At 41.0% G+C, this 20,259-nt stretch overlaps 1 protein-coding gene and 1 pseudogene across 1 annotated transcript in view; one reads left to right on the top strand and one right to left on the bottom strand.

The window, feature by feature from the left end:
- The first annotated feature begins 308 nt into the window (after positions 1-308).
- ENPP1 (ectonucleotide pyrophosphatase/phosphodiesterase 1) overlaps positions 309-20,259 on the top strand; it is an 86,635-nt gene continuing 66,684 nt past the window's right edge. Inside the window, exon 1 of the mRNA XM_021670842.2 lies at positions 309-548. Coding sequence (XP_021526517.2) covers positions 309-548 — 240 coding nt within the window. The remainder of the gene's footprint in view (positions 549-20,259) is intronic.
- LOC105732410 (selenoprotein K-like) lies at positions 14,145-14,450 on the bottom strand (annotated as a pseudogene).

The following is a 20,259-nucleotide window of genomic DNA, read 5'->3' as shown; positions in this document are numbered from 1 at the left end:
CGCAGGGCGATTCCTGCAAGTGTCGGGAGGGTGGCCGGGGCGCGGGGAGGAGACGGTTCGGTGGGGAGAAGTTCAAGACACGCCCACGTAAGGGACCCAAAATAACCGACACGCAGAGTGCCCGAAATCAGACAGGAAGCCCAGTAATCCGGGGCGTTGAGTCGCTATTCCCTGGCAGCGAGCGCCTGGCGTAGGGCGGCGAGCCAAGGGTCCGACCGCGAGGGGCGGGCGAGGCGGGGCGGGGCGAGGCGGGGCGCGAGGCGCGGGCCTATTAAAGGCGCGGCGGGACCGGAGCGCCCGGGGCCACGATGGAGCGCGACGGCTGCGCGGGGGGCGGGAGCCGCGGCGGCGAGGGCGGGCGCGCTCCCTGGGAGGGCCCCGCGGGGAACGGCCGCGATCCGGGCCGCAGCCACGCCGCCGAGGCGCCCGGGGACCCGCAGGCGGCAGCGTCCTTGCTGGCCCCCATGGACGTGGGGGAGGAACCGCTGGAGAAGGCGGCGCGCGCCCGCACGGCCAAGGACCCCAACACCTATAAAGTGCTCTCGCTGGTAGGTACGCGGCCAGGCCCGGGCGCCCGGGAGGGCTGGGAGGACGGAGAGGGCGGCGCTGAGCTCCTGCGCCCGCCGCGCGGTCAGCCTGGGGCCCCGGAGGGAGGCGTGGTCCGGGAGCGCCTCTTCGCCCGCGCGCTCTCCTCCGCAGCTTTTGCAAGTGCTCTACCCCGCCGCCCCTGCCCGGTACCCTGGTAGGGCAGGATGGTTCACTCTCACTTGAATTGCGGATGCCTGTGAAAGCTCGCTGTTCAAAATGGTCATCTTTAGAAATACTCGCCCCCCTGCCCCAGGAGAGTACAGGTTTTTAGAGGAGAAAAATGACAAACGCGAAAAGTTGTTGGTCTTAAGAAGGTACATCGATGTGTTGCTTCTTTTGGGGGCCTCTGAGTGCGGTATGCATGACTTTACTTGGGTTAACTGGTTCCAGTTGAAGAGTTAGCAGAGCTCTTTAAGTTTTATTAGGAACTTTAGGGAACACTTTTTCCCTTTGGCTCCGTTTTGGAATTTCCTTGCATCTGCTCAGAAATTCCATAGATATTTACGTTATATGACTGAAGAAACCTTTATGATTCTTTGCCCACTCTTCTAACCATAGGCCATACAGTTTGTGTTGCTAACAAAAGCTACCTATTACTCCTCTGCTATTTTGCTATGACAGTTGCAGGACCCACAGTCAACTTGATGAAATGTGGGGATTGATTTTTATCGTGAATTCATGGTGGAAAGTGTTGATTGAGAAAAGGCCTGAATTCCTGGCTGTTATTGATTGCTGAGGCCTTGCATAACTCCCCGTTAAAACGCGGGCTTTGAATGAAGAGACCCCCCCAAACGGGCTTTGTGTAAGCAACATGGCTGTTTATTCACCTGGTTGTAGGTGGGCTAATGTCGAAAAGGGCGTTAGCGAAGGTCTGTGGGATAGGAGTTGGTTTTATAGGTTGGGGCAAATTTTTGGGGGGGGTAGGGGTGTTACGGAGTAAGATTAGTTACAGTGATGGGGGTAGGGGCAAGGAGTATCATCATCATAAGTTCAGTTACAGTGGCGGGTGGGGTAAGGCGTAAGAGTAGTTAAGATGGCGGGGTAGGGTGAGGAGTATTCACATTATCATACTACCAGTTAAAATGGCAGGGTGAGTTGATGTTGGGTTGGGGGGAAGCTCCACTGGGTGATCAGGGAGGATGGAGAACTCTGGCAGGGGATGGGGGTGATTAGCCGAGCCAGGCAGGGCTTTAGACTTTCTGGGTCCGGGCTTGCACCTGGAGGCCTAACACTCGCCAAACCTCATTTTTTTCTGTGTTAAAATGGGAACATCAACTCCCTTGTGCATTGAATGGGATTATTGTGAAAATCAAGCTGAAAAATGTATGTGAGGAAGTATATTGGAAACCCCAGGAAATAGAATCATTTTTATTATATTAAGTGGAGATCACAGATTTCTATGTATAGTGTACCCTAAAGTATATCCCCTTACATATGAGTGAATAATACTTTGTAGAAAAATTTCTAATTTTTAAAGTCTCCTTTCATTTTGTGTGCATTTCCATTTTCACTATATTTGGGATATCATGGAGATGCTACAATACTTTGAGGAATCAATCTTCCTAGACTTAAGAGATGATGTCATATACTTTGTACTTACAAAGAAGCCTAAGGTTCAAAGAATAAGTATCCCGAGCCACATGATGTTTGCATCTCAAGATAAAATTTCGCACCTTGTATTGTATCACTGTTTGAGTCTATAGTAACACGATATTGATAAGGACTTAGTCTCTTGAGTCACCTTTTTTTAATTTTCCTAATGGAAGACCTTAGCTTTTACAAGCTGATCACTTAAATTGTTTAGTATCCATACCTTCAGATGTTTCACTCATGATGAGGTAGTCAATAAGCGTACATGGGGTCTGTGTGTAACTCCAGTGCAAAATCATTTCTACATGGCTACAAATCTTTAAGGGTTTTTAAATGCAAAATTCAGTTTTTAAATTGTTCTTGCTTATTTACTTATACATTCACAACAGATATCAGCAAAGGTCTACTTTTGGAACAAGCTTTCTAGTCTTTGAGAACTGCAGTCAACTGGTCAAACAGCATTCCGTTATGGTCTGATGATGCAACTCTGGGCATTTGACATGGAAGTGTCCTAGGACTGATTTCCACTAGTAGGACTATCGTGGACCTTTTTTTATTCCATTAATTGGGGTCTTTTGCATCTATTGAATTGGAAAGAATTCTTCCTATCTTTTGATGGAACACTGTGAGACATTAACATAAAATGTCACCAATAGACCTGGTGCAGTGACTCATACCTATTATCCCAGCACTGGGGGAGGCTGAGGCAGTTCAATTGCTTGAGCCCAGGAGTTTGAGACCAGCCTAGGCAACATGACGAAACCCCATCTCTACAAAAGATACAAAAATTAGCTGGGTATGGTGGCATGTGTCTGTATTCCCAGCTACTTGGGAGGTTGACGTGGGAGGTTCACCTGAGCCAGGGAAAGTTAAGGCTGCAGTGAGCCGTGATTGTGCCACTCCTCTCCAGCTTGGGTGACACAATGAGACCCTTTATTGTTGAAATTGCTATTTAGTGATTGAACTGAAATTGCAAACTCTTATTCTTTCTCTTCCCTACTTCAATACCTTCTTCCCCAACCCCAACACCCCCCAGAATTTTCCCACATAATGGGCTCTAAAGGGAAAAGACCCCAAAAGGAACCTGACAATTGTCATCAAAGATCTCTGGGACATGTCTTCTAGAGAAGAGCTACAATTATAGAATTCCTTTTTTTTTTATTTTTTTGTCAGATTAAACCTCAGCACACTTTTTATAAAGCTGCAGAAATGAATTGGACTAATTACACCCTCGGGTTGGGATTAGGAGAGGCCCACCACAGTGGTCCTCAGCTACACTGTTTTAATTTAGCAGGATAAATAGAAGAGTTGCCTTGCCTTGTGGAGGCAATCATGTTGAAGTGGCAATGTAATTGTTACATTATTCTGCAGCTTTCTCAGATAAACTAAAATGATGTAGACATGTGAGAGTGGATGAAGAAATAAGGATTCTGTCCTAACATGGCTTCTCCCCAGTGTGGTGTTTGATCCTAGGAGAGGGTCACCAAGCTCTGCTTTAGAGGCTTTTGGCCCTGGGCCCTGGGAATGCTTATGCCTAGGCATTGAGCCAAACTGAGGAAAACAGCAAGAGGGAAAGACAAGTATTGTTCTCTACATGCATCAGTAGGTATGTTAAATATTAGGTGCGTTTCCTTTGCTGTAAACGAAGTTTTGAACTGAAATGTAGACTTCCGCTGAGATGTTGTATTGACTTGGAGATGTATTTAAATATCGCTCATGTTTCCTGGCTTGATTTTAGAGGATCATGTAATTCTTAACGACATTGCAATACATTTCTCCAGTTAGCTCCTCAAAAGCATTATTTCTGTGTGTGTTTGTGACCTGCTGTACTTATGAATACATATATCTGTGTATCTGTGTATGTGTAAAGGGCTTTGTATGTGGGTGGTGGTCACTGAAGACTACTTTCGTGTTTCAGTGAAAGAGTTTTTTTTTTTTTAAATATAAGTAGAGAGTCTGTTTGGCCCAAGTTTGAGGACTGCAACCCAGGAGCACAGATTCAAGTTGCCCTGAGTATATGCTCCTATTAGCAGCAATTACAAATGGGTTTTTAAAGGAAAAAAGAAGAGGCAGTTCCCAAGTTGTTTATCAAGCATTTATGTTACAATAGCAAGCTATTAGTTGGCTATACATTGATCTTTGTTATCACAGATTCCAGGAACATGAAGATAGTGGGTGAGGCAGCTGTCAGGAACAAAATACTTAAAAAGATTTGCCCCTGGGAATGGGTGCAGTGAGATGTGACTGATGTCCCATGCTCCTGTCTCTCAGGGCCTGATAAATTTTGCATAGTTTGCATTTCTCAGACTGCTCTGAGCAATTTTTCTTGCTCATTTCCTCCTTTTGATAAAATCTTTCTCTTCTGAAAATACTGAGGATCAACATTTTGGATGTAAGTTTGTCTCACGATGCTGGGAAGGCTCATTCCCGGATAATCTTGTCCCATGTCAGAGGGAATGAGCAGAAGTACTAAAACTTAAGAACTTAGTGAGGTTCCAGGGCTGAATGGGTTGGCAACAATTCAGGGATTGGATTGAGCTAGAAAGGGACAGAGGAGTGGGATCTCAGGCCATTCACTTACACTGGAGTTGACTTATGTTGGATCAGTTCTAAACATCTAGCTATTTTGATTAGTTTTTTGTTAGAGAATTTTGTGGTAAACTTTAGACATCTAGAAATACAAAGCATAATCAATTTAAGAATAAAAAATATGACACAAATAAGGATAATTATCAACAAAACAGCTTGAAACACAAATATGAAAAGTGTTCCTATTCCTGAAGGTAACCAAATGAATATTTTAATCCACTTGTTGTCCTGGTCTAAAGAACCAAGTGTTGAAGATCTCCACTGAGGAAGATGTCCACCTAGGCAGGGCAGCCTGATACCGTCTCTTCTAACGTGATTGGAAAGAGTCCTTTATTTCATGGCATTTTCCATTAAACACAATCTACAGGTTAGAGGCCATGATCTTTGATGTTTTTGTCTCCTGAGAGTTTGCTGTTAAAAGAATCCTTAATTAATTTAGAATTTTCAGTGAGAAACTTATAAGGTCTTGGCAATAATGAAGAATATCACCTTGTTAATGGGAAAACCAAACTCTGTAAAATATTTTAAAGAGGTTTATTCTGAGCCAAGATGACTGACTGTGGTTCAGGGAAACATATTCTCAAGGAGTCCTGAGAACATGCACCTGAGGCAGTTGGATTACCTTTTTTTTTTTTTTTTTTTGAGGCGGAGTTTCGCTCTTGTTACCCAGGCTGGAGTGCAGTGGCGCGATCTCCACTCACCGCAACCTCCGCCTCCCGGGTTCAAGCAATTCTCCTGCCTCAGCCTCGTCAGTAGCTGGGACTACAGGCGTGCGCCACCATGCCCGGCTAATTTTTGTATTTTTAGTAGAGACAGGGTTTCACCATGTTGACCAGCATGGTCTCAATCTCTTGCCCTCGTGATCCACCCGCCTCGCCCTCCCAAAGTGCTGGGATTATAGGAGTGAGCCACTGCGCCCGGCCTGGATTACCATTTTTTAAAATATATTTCAAGGAGGCAGGAGTTACTGGTGAAGACATATATCAATACATGAAAGGTATATACATTGATTTCATATGAAAAGGTAGGATGTCTTAGAGCAAGGGCTTACCGGTTATTTATTCAGTGTATTCAGAGATTCTTTTTTTTTTCTTTTAAGACAGTCTTACTTTGTCACCCAGACTGGAGTGCAACGGTGCGATCTCGGGCCACTGCAGCCTCCCCCTCCTGGGTTCTAGCAGTTCTCCTGGAGTAGCTGGGAGTAGCTGGGATTACAGGCACACACTGCCACTCCTGGCTAAATTTTTGTATTTTAGTAGAGATGGGGTTTCACCATGTTGCCCAGGCTGGTCTCAAGCTCCTGAGCTCAGGCAATCCACCCGCCTCAGCCTCCCAAAGTGCTATGATTATAGGCGAGAGCCACCGAGCTCGTTGATTCAGAGATCCTTTAATTTGCAATTGATTAAAGGGGTAAGGCTCTGTCTAAAACTTAAATCAATAGAAAGGGATGTTGTGGCTGGGTGTGGTGGCTCATGCCTGTAATCCCAGCACTTCGGGAGGCTGAGGCGGGTGGGATCATTTGAGGTCAGGCTAACCTGACCAACATGGTAAAACCCCATCTCTACTGAAAATAAAGAAAAATTAGCAGGACTACAGGCCAGCACATGCCTGTAGTCCCAACCACTTGGGAGGCTGAGGCAGAAGAACCACTTGAGCCCGGGAGGTGGAGGTTGCAGTGAGCCAGGATTGCACTATTGCACTCCAGCCTGGGTGACAGAGCAAGACTCTGTCTCAAAAAAAAAAAAATTAAAAAAAAGGATATTGTAAGTTAAGCATGCTATATAGCAATATTATGGTTTGCAGACATGACTTAACTCTCCTTGCATAGCCTTAAGGTCTTATTTATAACTTGATGTCTTATTGCCACAGACTGTTTTTTGCAGTCTTATCTCTATTGTAACATTAATGCTGGTCAGTTGTTGTGCCTAAACTCCAAAAGGGAGGGAGTATGAGGTGCATTTGACCTCTCTGCCTATTTTGACTGAGAACTCAGTTTTTAAAGTTTCTCTGGGGTCTCCTTGGCCAAGAGCAGTTCCATTCAGTTGGTTGAGGGCTTTGGATTTTATTTTTAGTTTACAACTTTTCAGGAGAGCAGCGGGTTCATAAGCTCCTTCATCCAGGTTCGAGGATTTTCGCATTCTTATTTGAAAGGGAGAAAGCTGAGGGTGGAATGTAAGTTAAGCAAATGGAAGAGCCTTAGGCCAGGGAAAGTTAAAGCTTTCTGTAAGCTTTGCCAATTGACTTTTCATTATTCTGTTTATTTATTCTTCCACTCTGAAAGACTGGGTGTGGTTTGCACAGTGGAAAGGCTGATCCATCCTATCTCAGTCAGCTTCAACTACACAAGATAAAATTTCAGGCTGAGCATAGTGGCTAATGCCTCAAATCCCAGTACTTTGGGAGGCTGATGTGGGAGGATTGCTTGAGTCCAGGAGTTCAAGACCAACCTGGACAACATGGTGAGACCTCCTCTCCACAACATGTGGTAGGACCTTCAGAAATGGAGAATGCAGTGGGTTCATGCTGGTACCAAACGCTGATTTTAGAGAAAAACGTCAGGCGATGGTGGGAAGTCACTGTGAATCCTGCTGACCTAAAGAAGAAAACCCGAGGCAAAATTAATGTTAAGTAGAGAGTTTTATTTGGGCCAAGTTTGAGGAATGCAACCCAAGAGCCTAGATTCAATTTGCCCTGAGAATATGCTCTGAAAGAGTTCTTTATAAGTGTCAGAAGCTGGCATTATTTGAGATTTGGGTGTAAAAATTATAATTCAGTTAGCTTCCTTTGCCTTCCCTTACAATCCATTATCTTAACTCTAGAATACAGAAGGAAGAATGTTCAAGCTAAGTCTCTGCTCTTAATCAGATTTGGAGTTGACATCGCTCTTTGGTTTATAAAGTGTGTTATCTCTCTAGCCGTAGTTTAACATTTTATTTCAAAATAACCAAAGCATCTTAAGAGGCCAGAGAAGTGTCCTCTGTGTCCCTTATGGTGTTTGTTTCACATGTTCTAATAAAATGCACAAAGGATTCCTAGGAACCCAAGACTGTTGTATTACTGTTAGGCCGAAGATGGTACCTGGCACTCAGTGTCAGCTTTTAATTGGTTGGATGAACGTCCTGCATTTTAATTAGACTGAGCCACACTTTGACTTGGAAAAGGGGAAGATGGGAAGACTGAACACACAAGCAGGGACCCATGGGGCCTGTGTTGGTCAGGAATCCAAATAGAGATGACACTTGGGTATAAATTCAGGGGTAAGATTTAAACTGGGACATACTTTTATTTGGGTATAGGGAGATGGAGGAGGTAGTGAATGAACAGAAATACCCAACCAAGGTGAGTGTGCCTACGAAGAGGGCATATGGCGCCTCGGTGATAACTTGGATTCAGAATCAGAAATCTAGTCAGTAAACATTCCCTCAGGTACAAATACTCCAAGTGTGGCACTCGGCCTGTATGAACGAGAGCCTCCTTTACTCCTTCACTGTCACCAAGGCCTCTTTGGTTTTGGTAACTTTGCTGCCACACCCTGAATTCAGTCTTTGTGATTCTTGTAGGTGGCGCACTCTTCTTCAGCATTGCTTTCTATCACTTCCTTTCTTGTGTCTTGAATCATGTTCTGGTATTTCTCTGGCACCATTTATAGCTCAGCTGTTTCTATTCCATGTAGTCTTTTTCTCAGGGATATGCAGCTACTGTTTCAAAAACATTTTGCTCATTTCTCTTCTGTTTCACTTGTTTAGTTAACTTCGGACACTCAGTTTTGTCATCTCCTGCCCAATCATGACTGAAGAAAATCCCTGGTGGTCACATTGAGAGACCTTATGTGTTCTGTATAATAAAGAACTGGGGGCCGTTAACCTTTGTAGAACAGAAATTTTCATCTATCAGATTTTTTTTTTTTTTTTTTTTGAGACGGAGTTTTGCTCTGTTGCACGGGCTGAAGTGCAGTGGTATGAACTTGGCTCACTGCAACCTCTGTCTGCCTCCCAGGTTCAAGTGATTCTCCTGCTTCAGCCTCCCGAGTAGCTGGGATTACAGGCACACACCACCACGCCTGGCTATTTTTTTTTTTTTTTTTTGTATGTCTAGTAGAGACAGTGTTTTACCACATTGGACAAGCTGTTCTTGAACTCTTGACCTCAAGTGACCTGCCCACCTTGGCCTCCCAAAGTGCTGAGATCACAGGTTTGAGCCGTTATGCTCGGCTCTATCAGGTTTTCATCTTCATCCAGCTGACTCTTTACCTTAAGTAGAAATATTAAAGGCAAATGAAATAGTTTCATATTCAATTTTGCTTTCTAGTTTGATGAATACCATTGTAAGATATTTGTGTGATATTTAAGATACAGCAAATATATTTTGTCTATATTATGGCTTTTTTTTTTTTTTTTTACAAGCCAGAGAACTTTATCATGATTCATAACTTCTTTTTTTTCTTGCTAGGGGAAGAGGCATTTTAAGTTCCAGACAACTTAGGAACAAATAAGCTTTTGGAATACAACTTGTAATTAGAGATCTGCTTTTGGTTAAAATAAACATGCCTCCATCAACCATAAAATATCCCCCAACAAGAAAAAATAAACAAGAAACCTTTTAGCAAATGAGCTCAAGGCAGAACATAGATTACTCTTCTAAGCATAAATATTCAAAATTCTGACCCAACTCAAAAATCTCTTATCATCAGATAAAAACTAAGTTATGCATTTACCAAGGAAAGACAGTGTAGTAACACATTTAAGGTTTTTCAAAAGAGTGACCAGAACATTCAGTTAAATATTAACAAGAAGACTCTATTTTCTGAGTATTTTAGTTATCTGAGATTTAGTTACAATTAAGATAATATCTGTAGTGTTTTTGAAAAATTATTCTTACCTTTTTTTTACTTTTAGTTTTTAGAAGAAGAGTTGGTAGAGATGTAGGTGGTAGAAGTTTAGATGATTATAATCATTTATGTAGCGCTTGGCAGTTTTAAAAAGCATTTTCTCATATATTTTTGATTGATCCTCAATACTCCACGACTGTGAAATAGGAAAGTGTGGTGACAGTCAATTCTGCTTTACAGATAAGGAAGCTGAGACTCAGTCAGGGATTCAGCCAGGTTTCCATGAAAACGTTATTGTTCATAAAAACCACCTGGGAAGTGTTAAAGACAGAGATTATTAGGCTTCACATTACATCTATGGTTTATTAGATTTGGAATGGACCCAAAGAATCTGCACTTTTTAACAAGTACCTCAGGTTATTCAGATGTAGGTGGTTCATTTATTCCACTTCTAGAAACAGTGGGCTAAATTTATAGGCAAAAGCCACACCATTAGTAAGTAGTAGACTATCATGGTAACTGGAAGGACTTTTAATTACAGATTTTTATCATGGACTAATAGCTAATGCCATCCCATTCATTTGCTCAATGTTATATCCTAGTCATCAAGCTTGGCCTGCTGTTGGGTTTCCAACTCTCCTTTGCCCGGTTCAATATAATATGTAATCAGAACCTAAGAAATTTCTGGTGTGATGATGCTAAAGATTGCCTCTATAGTGAGATGTAATATGTGTCTTTGGTAGTTCAGTGACTAGATTTCCCTGGGTGGAAACCAAAATTAGTGCACTTTATTAATGTGAAATCAATATTCAACTGTTTCTGTGAACTTTCAAAGTATGTATACTTTTGGGAAATTGTGTTTTTCTTCTTAGTTTGAGTTTCTTTCTTGGCTTATTTTTAAATGCAGTAGAATAGAAAAACAGAGTTGTAATAGAAAGTCATTTTGGGCTGGGTGACTTGGCTTATGCCTCTAAAGGGGGCCAAGGCAGGAGGATCACTTGAGGCCGGAATTTAAGATCAGCCTGGGCAATATACTGAGACCCCATGTCTCTCTCTTTCTCTCACCCTCTCAATCTCTCTCTCTCTCTTTCTCTCTCTCTCTTTTTCTTTCCCTTACTCCCTCTCCCTCTCCTTCCCTCTCTCCATATATATATATATATATATATATATATATATACACACACACAAACATGTACACACACACACATGTTCTCCATATTATATACATATATGTGTATGTGTACAGATCTCTATATGTTATATATATATATATAAGAAAGTCATTTTGGAGGAAGTGAATTATCACAAGTATATCTCATTTATGGATTGACCATTTTCTCACCATTATTTCAGGACTGCACAGACTTAACTGGCAAACATTGTATCACAGGTGTGATCTGAGAGTCTTAAAAAAAAATCACTCTATCTTGGTTTTCAGGTGAATGTTTTTGAGAAAGCAGCTTGTTCCTAAAGGTAGGTGTGTTTCCCAACCCTCCTCCCTCTTAGAAAGCTTTTTTTTTTTGACATTAGCAAGCATCTGGGGGGTCTTGATGAACCATCTAGGGCCTGTGATCTCTTATGGTTAGAGAGAGAACTGAAAGGAAACTCAGTGGTTTTTTTATGATGTTACACAATAGCTTGTGTAGTAAAATAGATTGAACCATCATGAAATTTTTTTCAAATAAAGTCTCATTGGTCAAGAGTATTTTTTAGTGACTCTGGATTTATTTATTTTTTTAATTTTCTTTATTGCATTTTAGGTTTTGGGGTACATGTGAAGAACATGCAAGATTGTTGCATATGTACACACGTGGCAGTGTGATTTGTTGCGTTCCTCCCCATCACCTATATCTGGCATTTCTCCCTATGCTATCTCTCCCCAGCTCCCCACCCCCTGCTGTCCCTCCCCTATTTCCACCCGACAGACCCCAGTGTGTGATGCTCGCCTCCCTGTGTCCATGTGTTCTCATTGTTCAACACCCACCTATGAGTGAGAACATGCGGTGTTTGATTTTCTGTTCTTGTGTCAGTTTGCTGAGAATGATGGTTTCCAGGTTCATCCATGTCCCTACAAAGGACACGAACTCATCGTTTTTGTGGCTGCATAATATTCCATGGTGTATATGTGCCACATTTTCCATGTCCAGCCTATCATTGATAGGCATTTGGGTTGGTTCCAGGTCTTTGCTATTGTAAACAGTGCTGCAATGAACATTCGTGTGCATGTGTCCTTATAGTAGAACGATTTATAATCCTTTGGATATATACCCAGTAATGGGATTGCTGGGTCAAATGGAATTTCTATTTCTAGGTCCTTGAGGAATCGCCACACTGTCTTCCACAATGGTTGAACTAATTTACACTCCCACCAACTGTGTAAAAGTGTTCCTGTTTCTCCACATCCTCTCCAGCATCTGTTGTCTCCAGATTTTTTAATGATCGCCATTGTAACTGGCGTGAGATGGAATCTCAATGTAGTTTTGATTTGCATTTCTCTAATGGCCAGTGATGATGAGCATTTTTTCATATGTTTGTTGGCCTCATGTATGTCTTTTTTTGTAGTGTCTGTTCATATCCTTCACCCACTTTTGAATGGGCTTGTTTGTTTTTTTCTTGTAAATCTGTTTTAGTTCTTTGTAGATTCTGAATATCAGCCCTTTGTCAGATGGGTAAACTGCAAAAATTTTTTCCCATTCTGTTGGTTGCCGATTCACTCTAATGATTGTTTCTTTTGCTGTGCAGAAGCTGTGGAATGGCTCTGGATTTATTTATTTATTATTTTTACTTACCATTCTTGGAGTATAGACTCTGGTTATATTTATAAGCAAAAGACAACACAGAACAAAATTTGAGCTAAAATATTTAAGGCAGCAGTTCTCAAAGTGTGACCCAGGGATCCCTGGGGGGTTCCTGAAGAGGCTTTTAATTGTTTTTATTTTTGAGACAGAGTCTCACTCTGTCATCCAGGCTGGAGTACAGTGGTGTGATCTCAGCTCATTGCAACCTCCACCTCCCCAGTTCAAGCCATTCTCTTGCCTCAGCTTCCCGAGTAGCTGGAATTACAAGTGTGCACCATCACGCCCTGCTAATCTTTGTGTTTTTAGTAGAGACGTGTTATGGCCATGTTGATCACGCTGGTCTCCAACTCCTGGCCTCAAGTGATCCACCTGCCTCGGCCTTCCAAAGTGCTGGGATTACAGGCAGGAGCCACAGCATTTGGCCTCTGAAGAAGCTTTCAAGGGGACTTTAAGTTCAAAATTACTTTAACAACAAGATTAAGACATTATTTACCCTTTCACTGTGTTGACTTTTATACCGTGGTATCGAAGGAGTGATGGCACCTTAGCAGGAGTCATTGCAGTGGCACCAATTGTACAAGTCATGCACTTGCAATTAAAAAAAAAAGCCATTTCACTAAAAAGAACACCTTAGATGAAGCAATAAAAATATCCTTGGTGAAGCAGATTTAATAATCTCAAACCTAGATTACCCATCTTATATTCTGTGTGACACAATTGGAAGTGTGGGTGTAGCAAATCTACTGCATATTGAAGAACTGTTCTAGAGGAAAAGCAGCTGTGCAGTTGTTTAAGTTGCAGGCTGAACTAGCTGATTTTTTTCAAGGAACACCATTTTTATTGGAAAGAACTGACAAACTTTTTATTTAGACTTATTTATTTGGCACGTTTTCTCAAAAATGAATGATGTTAGCTTGTCCCTTCAAGGAAAACCAATGAAGCTGTCAGTTGTCTATGATAAAAATCTGAGCTTCCAAGCAAAAATTAGATTTTGAAGGACTTGTTTGTGCCATTTGAGTGTCACAGCTTCCTGATTCTTACACAAAATTGATGAAGATGGTGAGGAATGTGATTTTTTTTTAACGTTGTTTAATGACATGCATTAACATTTGGAAGAATGATAGAACTCAGTGAACCAGTATTTCCAAAGGGCAAGTAGATGATATTACAAAATTATGCATTGGTATAATTTCCATTCAAAGTGCAAGATAGACTAAAAGATTTTAATGTAACAGTATGAAAAGTTCAGTAATGTCTTTTCCATTTTTATGCTATAATTTTTTTTTCATAAGACAAATATATTAAAGATAAAAATTAATTCAGGAGCACAGATATATGCATACTATTGAAATCAATACAAGGTGATTTATAAATGAGAACAAATTACCAATGAACAGTATTTCTGAAGTTGAAAAGGTGACACTAACAGTGCTAAATACACAGCCTTTTGTTTTTTTCTTCAGATTCAGTTTTTTTTTTGTGAATTTAATATGAAGATGAGGAGTCCATATTTACTTATTGAAATAAGTAAATATTAATACTTTAATAAACTATACAGAAAAGATAATGAGATAGACATGTGCAATTATGGAACTGCATGTCAGTCAGCCAGTTCCCTGCAGAGGGAATTCCCAGCATGACCTCATTCATTTGTGAGGACACAGAGTGGTCCTTATTTAGACATGCATATTCATCTACTGCTCCAGCATGGCCGGCCCTCCACTTATTGATGGTTTCCTTCTGCTGTGAATGCGCATGTCCAGTTGTCTGCTTCTTGGAACAGACATTTTCCTTTCTCATCCATCAGCCATTAGAGGAGGACTGGGGCCATGCAAATGATTGATTCTACCCATTCTGGTGGCCCTCTTTCATCATCATATCTGGAATCAGATGAGTTTCCATAGCTACTTCTTTTTTTCACATCTTGCTGAAGCAGAGTTTTCAAAAGCAAAATCCACAAACTCAGCTATTCCCCAGAAGAAATCTGTTATCCAAGATAATCTCCATGGAGACTGACTCCAGCTGTCCAACACTTGTCCATTCGAGAGGTAAACCATCTTGCCCCCATTCTCTGCTTCAGAGCAACTGGCCATTTAAGAAGTTAATACTTTTGGAATTTTGGTATGGTTTTAAAGAAGAATGTCCATAGCCATCTGAAAAGGCATCTTAGGGTTGTCAGTAATTTTTAGAAGTATAATGGGATCCTGGTAAGAAAAATTTTGTGAACATATGCTTTTAGGAAAGGTGTACATTCAGTAACATTTTTAGAACTAGGGGATGTGAGGGTGATCTGGCTTTGACATCTATCACCCTATTGATCACCAGGGCTGAGTTGGCTGATCTGGCTGGCTAGGCGGGTGTCCCTGTCCTCCCTCAGTGCTCCACGTGTGTCCCTCCCAAAGATGTGTGCTCAGTTTAAGAGGACAACCATCTCCTATAGACGAGGACCAGCCTTTGGTCAAGGGTATATGAGTAGCTGCACTGCTCTGCTAGAACCTGCAGACAAACCCTCAAGAACTAGGGAGAGGAGAGTGAAAACCTAGTTATAATGATTGTATCTTTACATTCTTTTATAGATTTCAAATTACTTCTACATCTCCTGCCTCATTCGTCCAAACCACAGCTCTGCCATTATCCGTCCCCATGTTAGAGATGAAAAATTATGGCTCAGAGAAATTTTGGGGATTTTTCAAGATCACAAAATTAATAATTCTGTTAATCTCATCTCTGTGGTTTATTGGTGAATAGTTTTGGAGTCAAACAAAATCAGGTTTAAATCCTGGTACTATTACTAGCTGTTTGAATATAGACAAAAGAATTTCCTAAATATCAGCTTCCACAACTATGGCATAGAGACAAAATTATATCAGAGTGTGTTATGAGAAGTAAATCATATAACGTGAACAAAATGGTGCATAATGTGCCCTGAATAAGTGGTTGTTTTTCTCATTATTGTTGATGAGCTTCAATATGACTGTGAATTTTTTATTTTTCCTTACTTAAAAGTCACTTTACATCGTTAGTACCCAAAGTGTGGTCTGCAGACTGACATATGAGCATTAGAACTTGTAAGAAATGCAGAATCTTGGGCCCCGCCCCAGACCTACCAAACCAAGATCTGCATTTTCATAGATCCTCAGAGGTTTGTCTCCACAATTAAGTTTGAGGATCAGCACTCCATTAGGCTGTGAGATGGTACAGAAGGCACGGCACCTGGAATTTCTGTAGCTGGGAATTCTAGTTAACCCTCACTGTGCCATGGACTTCATACATGATGTTGTGATTAGAAACATAAAACAAAATGAAAAAACTCAGTGGTCCTCCATGACCTCAACTGTGGTTGCATTGGGTTGAACTGGTGCTACCGCTGGTTGCATTGGGCCCTTTTCCATCCATGACCCTCAGCAGCACATTGGTCCAAGCAGCCCCATTGCTCTTGTGTGCACCGAACACTGCATAGTCTCCTCCCTCCGCATGTGCAGTCTCCATCTTTCAGGAACTTGCCTGTGCTCTCGTTTGTTGCTTATAATTTAATTGTCTTCCTTTACTCTGCACTGGCTTGTCCTTTAATTGCTCTTTATTGCCCTTAGCCTTGCCAATCTTCTGTCTTTGCTGTTACCTGATAACATTCAGTTGTTTTTCCAATTCAGCCATCCATCTATTAGAATATCATGTAGATGGTGCTTTCCATCGCACCATCAAAGGAACGCTTCAATTCAGAGTTTCCACTGCAGTCCCTTCTCAATAATCAACAGTACACTTGACACAAAACCAAAACAAAGGAATCTTATACCAATGCTTTTTCAGGTGATGTTAAATCAGGTTAAATGTCCTTGGCACAGAGTTTATTCCATAATACTTCATCATCCAAACACACTAGCCTCGTGTAAAGTGCCACCCAGCAGCACCACTTTGATTAGAATCTCTGGGAGAGGAGGAAACAGGTGAATGAAATATTCATGTGAGAATGGGGTGGTTTAGGAGCAGTATGAATAGACTCTGTTGGTCTTACCTACTTTTGAATTAGTCAGGGAAATAAGCAGGAAACAACTCTACTTGTACATGATTTATTTAGATACCTTACTAATCAGCAAAAAGGTAAATGTGAAGAATGTTGACATATATAAGTATTTATACATTTGTTATCTCTTAGAAACTTTCTAAGAATATTGAGTGTTATGTAATGATTCAAGCAAAGGTCTTCAGAGACAGGGATCATGTAGAGAGTCTAAACTTGAGTCACAAGAATCATTTGCTATGTGACCTTTGAACAATTACTCTCTTTTTGACTTTCAGTTGCCTTAACCATAATATGAGGGGTTGGATTAGATGGGTTCCTTCTAGTTCTAAAATATTTGTATTGAGAGCTTATAATATTTCCCCTGTTATAAAAATACTACCTATTGCAGAAAATTCAGAAAATATAAAAAACTATAAAGAAGAAAATAAAAATTGCTTTTATCTTATTGTTTGCTTTTGGGTTTTTTCCCTTCCAGGACTTTTCTATGTGTATGTATTACTTTAAAAAAAAAAAACAACAAAGATGAGATCACTTTGTGCATACTATTCTGTTGCCTTTTTTCATTTATATTCCATTATGAAATTTCACCATTGATAGACAGCTTTCTAATTACTTTTCATAAGTAGGATTTTGAGAAGTTTATTTTAGTATCCTCAACTCAATAGATAATCTTTGAAACTATTTCTATGCATACATTAGACATTCTCAGTCCCCAAGAATTTCCAGTTTTTGGTACATGTTTGTTTTCCATTTTATTCATTCCTCAGCTTCATCTCTCTTGCTGATGTTTCTTTCTCATGGTTAGATTACTAACTTTTCTAAAATAATAACTTCTCTGCATTATGTTTCTGCTCAGAATTTTTCTGGGATTGCCACAACACACGAGAAAATATATACTCCTAAGCTGAGATTAGTTTCTGTTTCCCACACTCAGGATAACAGTAGACCTTAATTACTGTAGGGCTCACTATGAATAGTTTCATCCATTTGTAGCCGTGCTGAAAGTCTGTGACACATGTTCACTCATTTATGAGTTAATATTTGTCAACCACTTAGAGTAGACCCTTGCTGGTAGTAAGTGCTATGTGTGTTTGTTAAATACATACATTACCTATTTGTATTTACTATTCGTTAAATACATGCATACCTATTTGTGTTTGCTGTTTGTTAAATACATGCATACCTATCTGTGTTTACTATTTGTCTGGCCCTACACTAAACACTTACCTCCTTTAATGGGTACAGTTCTGTGAGGTAGGAGGGAGCAAACTTGTTGGCCTGGGAGTGTCTGGCCTAGCTCCCATACCTCAGCGGGACTCAGGGTCCCACATGTTGTATGGGACGTGCATGTATTAGCAGCATACTTTGTATTTAGGAGTTTGTAGGGCTCAGATTTGTTTCAGTCAGCTGCTGCTCTGATGACACTTTGCCCCAATTTAGAGAGTCAAAAAAGGACTGAAGATGCATATCTCTCTCCAACATTCCACACCTCTGAAACATGCCTTCTGAGACTGTCCGCTCAGCCTTGTATGGTTCTCCAAACACACTGTGTACAGATTATATCTGTTTTCTACCTCCAGAGTGATTTTTTTTTTTTAATTGAAATGGTGTCTTGCTCTGTCACCAGGCTGGAGTGCAGTGGCGCGATCTCGGCTCACTGCAACCTCTACCTCCTGGGTTCAAGCAATTCTTCTGTCTCCGCTTCCCGAATAGCTGGAATCACAGGCACACACCACCACGCCTGGCTAATTTGTGTATATTTAGTAGAGATAGGGTTTCACTATGTTGGCCAGGCTGGTCTCGAAATCCTGACTTCAGGTGATCCACCTGCCTCAGCCTCCCAAAGTGCTGGGATTATAGGCATGAGCCACCACGCCCAGCCCAGAGTGATTTTTTTTTTAACCTCTCCTTTTCTCACCCGATAGCAGGCACCCCCAAGACCCAACTCAATGTGTCCTCAAATCAAACATTCCTTGGATGCTCTTTGGCACCATCTCCCTGTCCTAGAACCACTCAATTGCTACTTAATCCGGTAGAGGCCATAGAGCTTAGTGGGTAAGGGCCAGACTCTGGAGCCAGACTGCTGGAGTATAAATTACATCTCTGTCAATAATTGCTTTGTGTCTTTGGGCATGTCCCTTAACTTCTCTGTGCCGTAGCTTCATTGCCTATTAAATAGGGATAATAATAGTAGGTACCTCATAATTTTGTTTTGAGGGTTACATGGATTTATATTTATAAACTAATGAGAAGAGTGCCTGATAGTAGATGCTAGATCAGGGTTTAATATCATAATTGCTATGATTTGTAACTTATTTAACAAACGTGTGGAGTTTCTACTGTGTGGACAGTCTGGTACAAGAGGCTGGGGGCTAAAAGGTCAAAGGGAAAGTTTACTTACTCTGTTTTTTGGGTTTATTTTGAGGGGACCAGATATTTGTCAAAGAAGTACACAAGGATATCTCAAGTTGCAGCTGAAGTTAGTGCAGCCCAGAAGCTGTGCAGGAGTTAGAGAGGGAATAGTGAGGGGGAATTGGCCTTGTCCAGGAGGTCTGAGAAGGCATTTCTTGGGAAGTGACAGGCGAGCAGGAGAAAATTATGAGATAAGGCAGCAGCAGTAGAAAAGGCCCTGGGATGGAAGATGACACAGTCCAACCTAGAGCTCAGAGGAGGCTGGGATGGCTGCTGTGCAGCACTGAGTGGAGTGTTATGGGGACGAGGTGGGAAATGTTGCCAGAGCCATCTCCAGGTAGGATTTTGTATTTTGTTTTAAGAGCAATTGTAGGCTGGGCATGGTGGTTCACGCCTGTAATCCCAGCACTTTGGGAGGCCGAGGCGGGCAGATCACTTGGTCCAAGGGTTCAAGTCTAGCCTGGGCAAAATGGTGAAACCCCCATCTCTACTAAAAAATACAAAAATTAGCCAGTTGTGGTGGCGCACACCTATAATCCCAGCTACTTGGGAGGCTGAGGCACCAAAACTGCTTGAACCCAGGGAGGTGGAGGTTGCAGTGAGCCGAAATGGCACTACTTTACTCCAGCCTGGGTGACAGAGTGAGACTGTCTCAAAAAAAGAAAAAGAACGATGGGAAATCACCGAAATATTTTTGTTTGTTTGGTTTCTTTTTAATTTTTGTTCTTAGCGACAATACAAGATCTGATTTACTTTTGGAGAAGTCATTTTATGATAGCTTTAGTGGCACAAACAAAGGCAACCTGAAAAAAAAAAAAAGAGCACATTATCTTTTTTTTTAATTGACTACTGTGTATTTTTTTTTTCTGCTTGATTTTAAGTTCATAGACTTGTTCATTCCAAGATGATAACCACTAACTACATGTGGCTATTAAAATTAAAATTTAATTTAATTAAAGTTTGATGAAGCAAAAAGTTGAGTTCCTCAATCACGTTGGCCACATCCATAGTGCTGTGAAGTGACACATAGCTAGTCACTTTCATATTGACAATACAGATGCGTGGAACACTTTTAGCATCTTCAAAACTTCTCTTGGATACCATGTAAAAATTGTGATATTAGAGTGTTTTTAAAAATACTTTGATAGTTCTCCAGTTAACAATGATGAAAATGTACATAGCACTTGTTCAAGAAACATTTACTAGAAGAAAAATGAAAAAAGTTAAGATATCAATGTTCTTATAAATATTAAGATTCCTTCTCCAAATGATTATCGAATATGATTAAGTTGACTTAAGCCTTGATATATACATGAAGAAGTGATGTGTTTCCAAAATTGTGTTCCCTTTCTAATTATAAACTTATGTATCAGTTACTAATTTTTTTCATAATAACCATTTTTCATTGTTATAAACTTAGAAAAATTTACTTC

Source organism: Aotus nancymaae, unplaced genomic scaffold (genome assembly GCF_030222135.1).
Source record: "Aotus nancymaae isolate 86718 unplaced genomic scaffold, 86718_ANA_hifiasm-v0.15.2.pri h1tg000040l, whole genome shotgun sequence".
NCBI classification, from domain to species: Eukaryota; Metazoa; Chordata; class Mammalia; order Primates; family Aotidae; genus Aotus; species Aotus nancymaae.
Note: the sequence above shows the minus strand (reverse complement) of the source record. Positions and strands in the feature narration are given on the sequence as shown.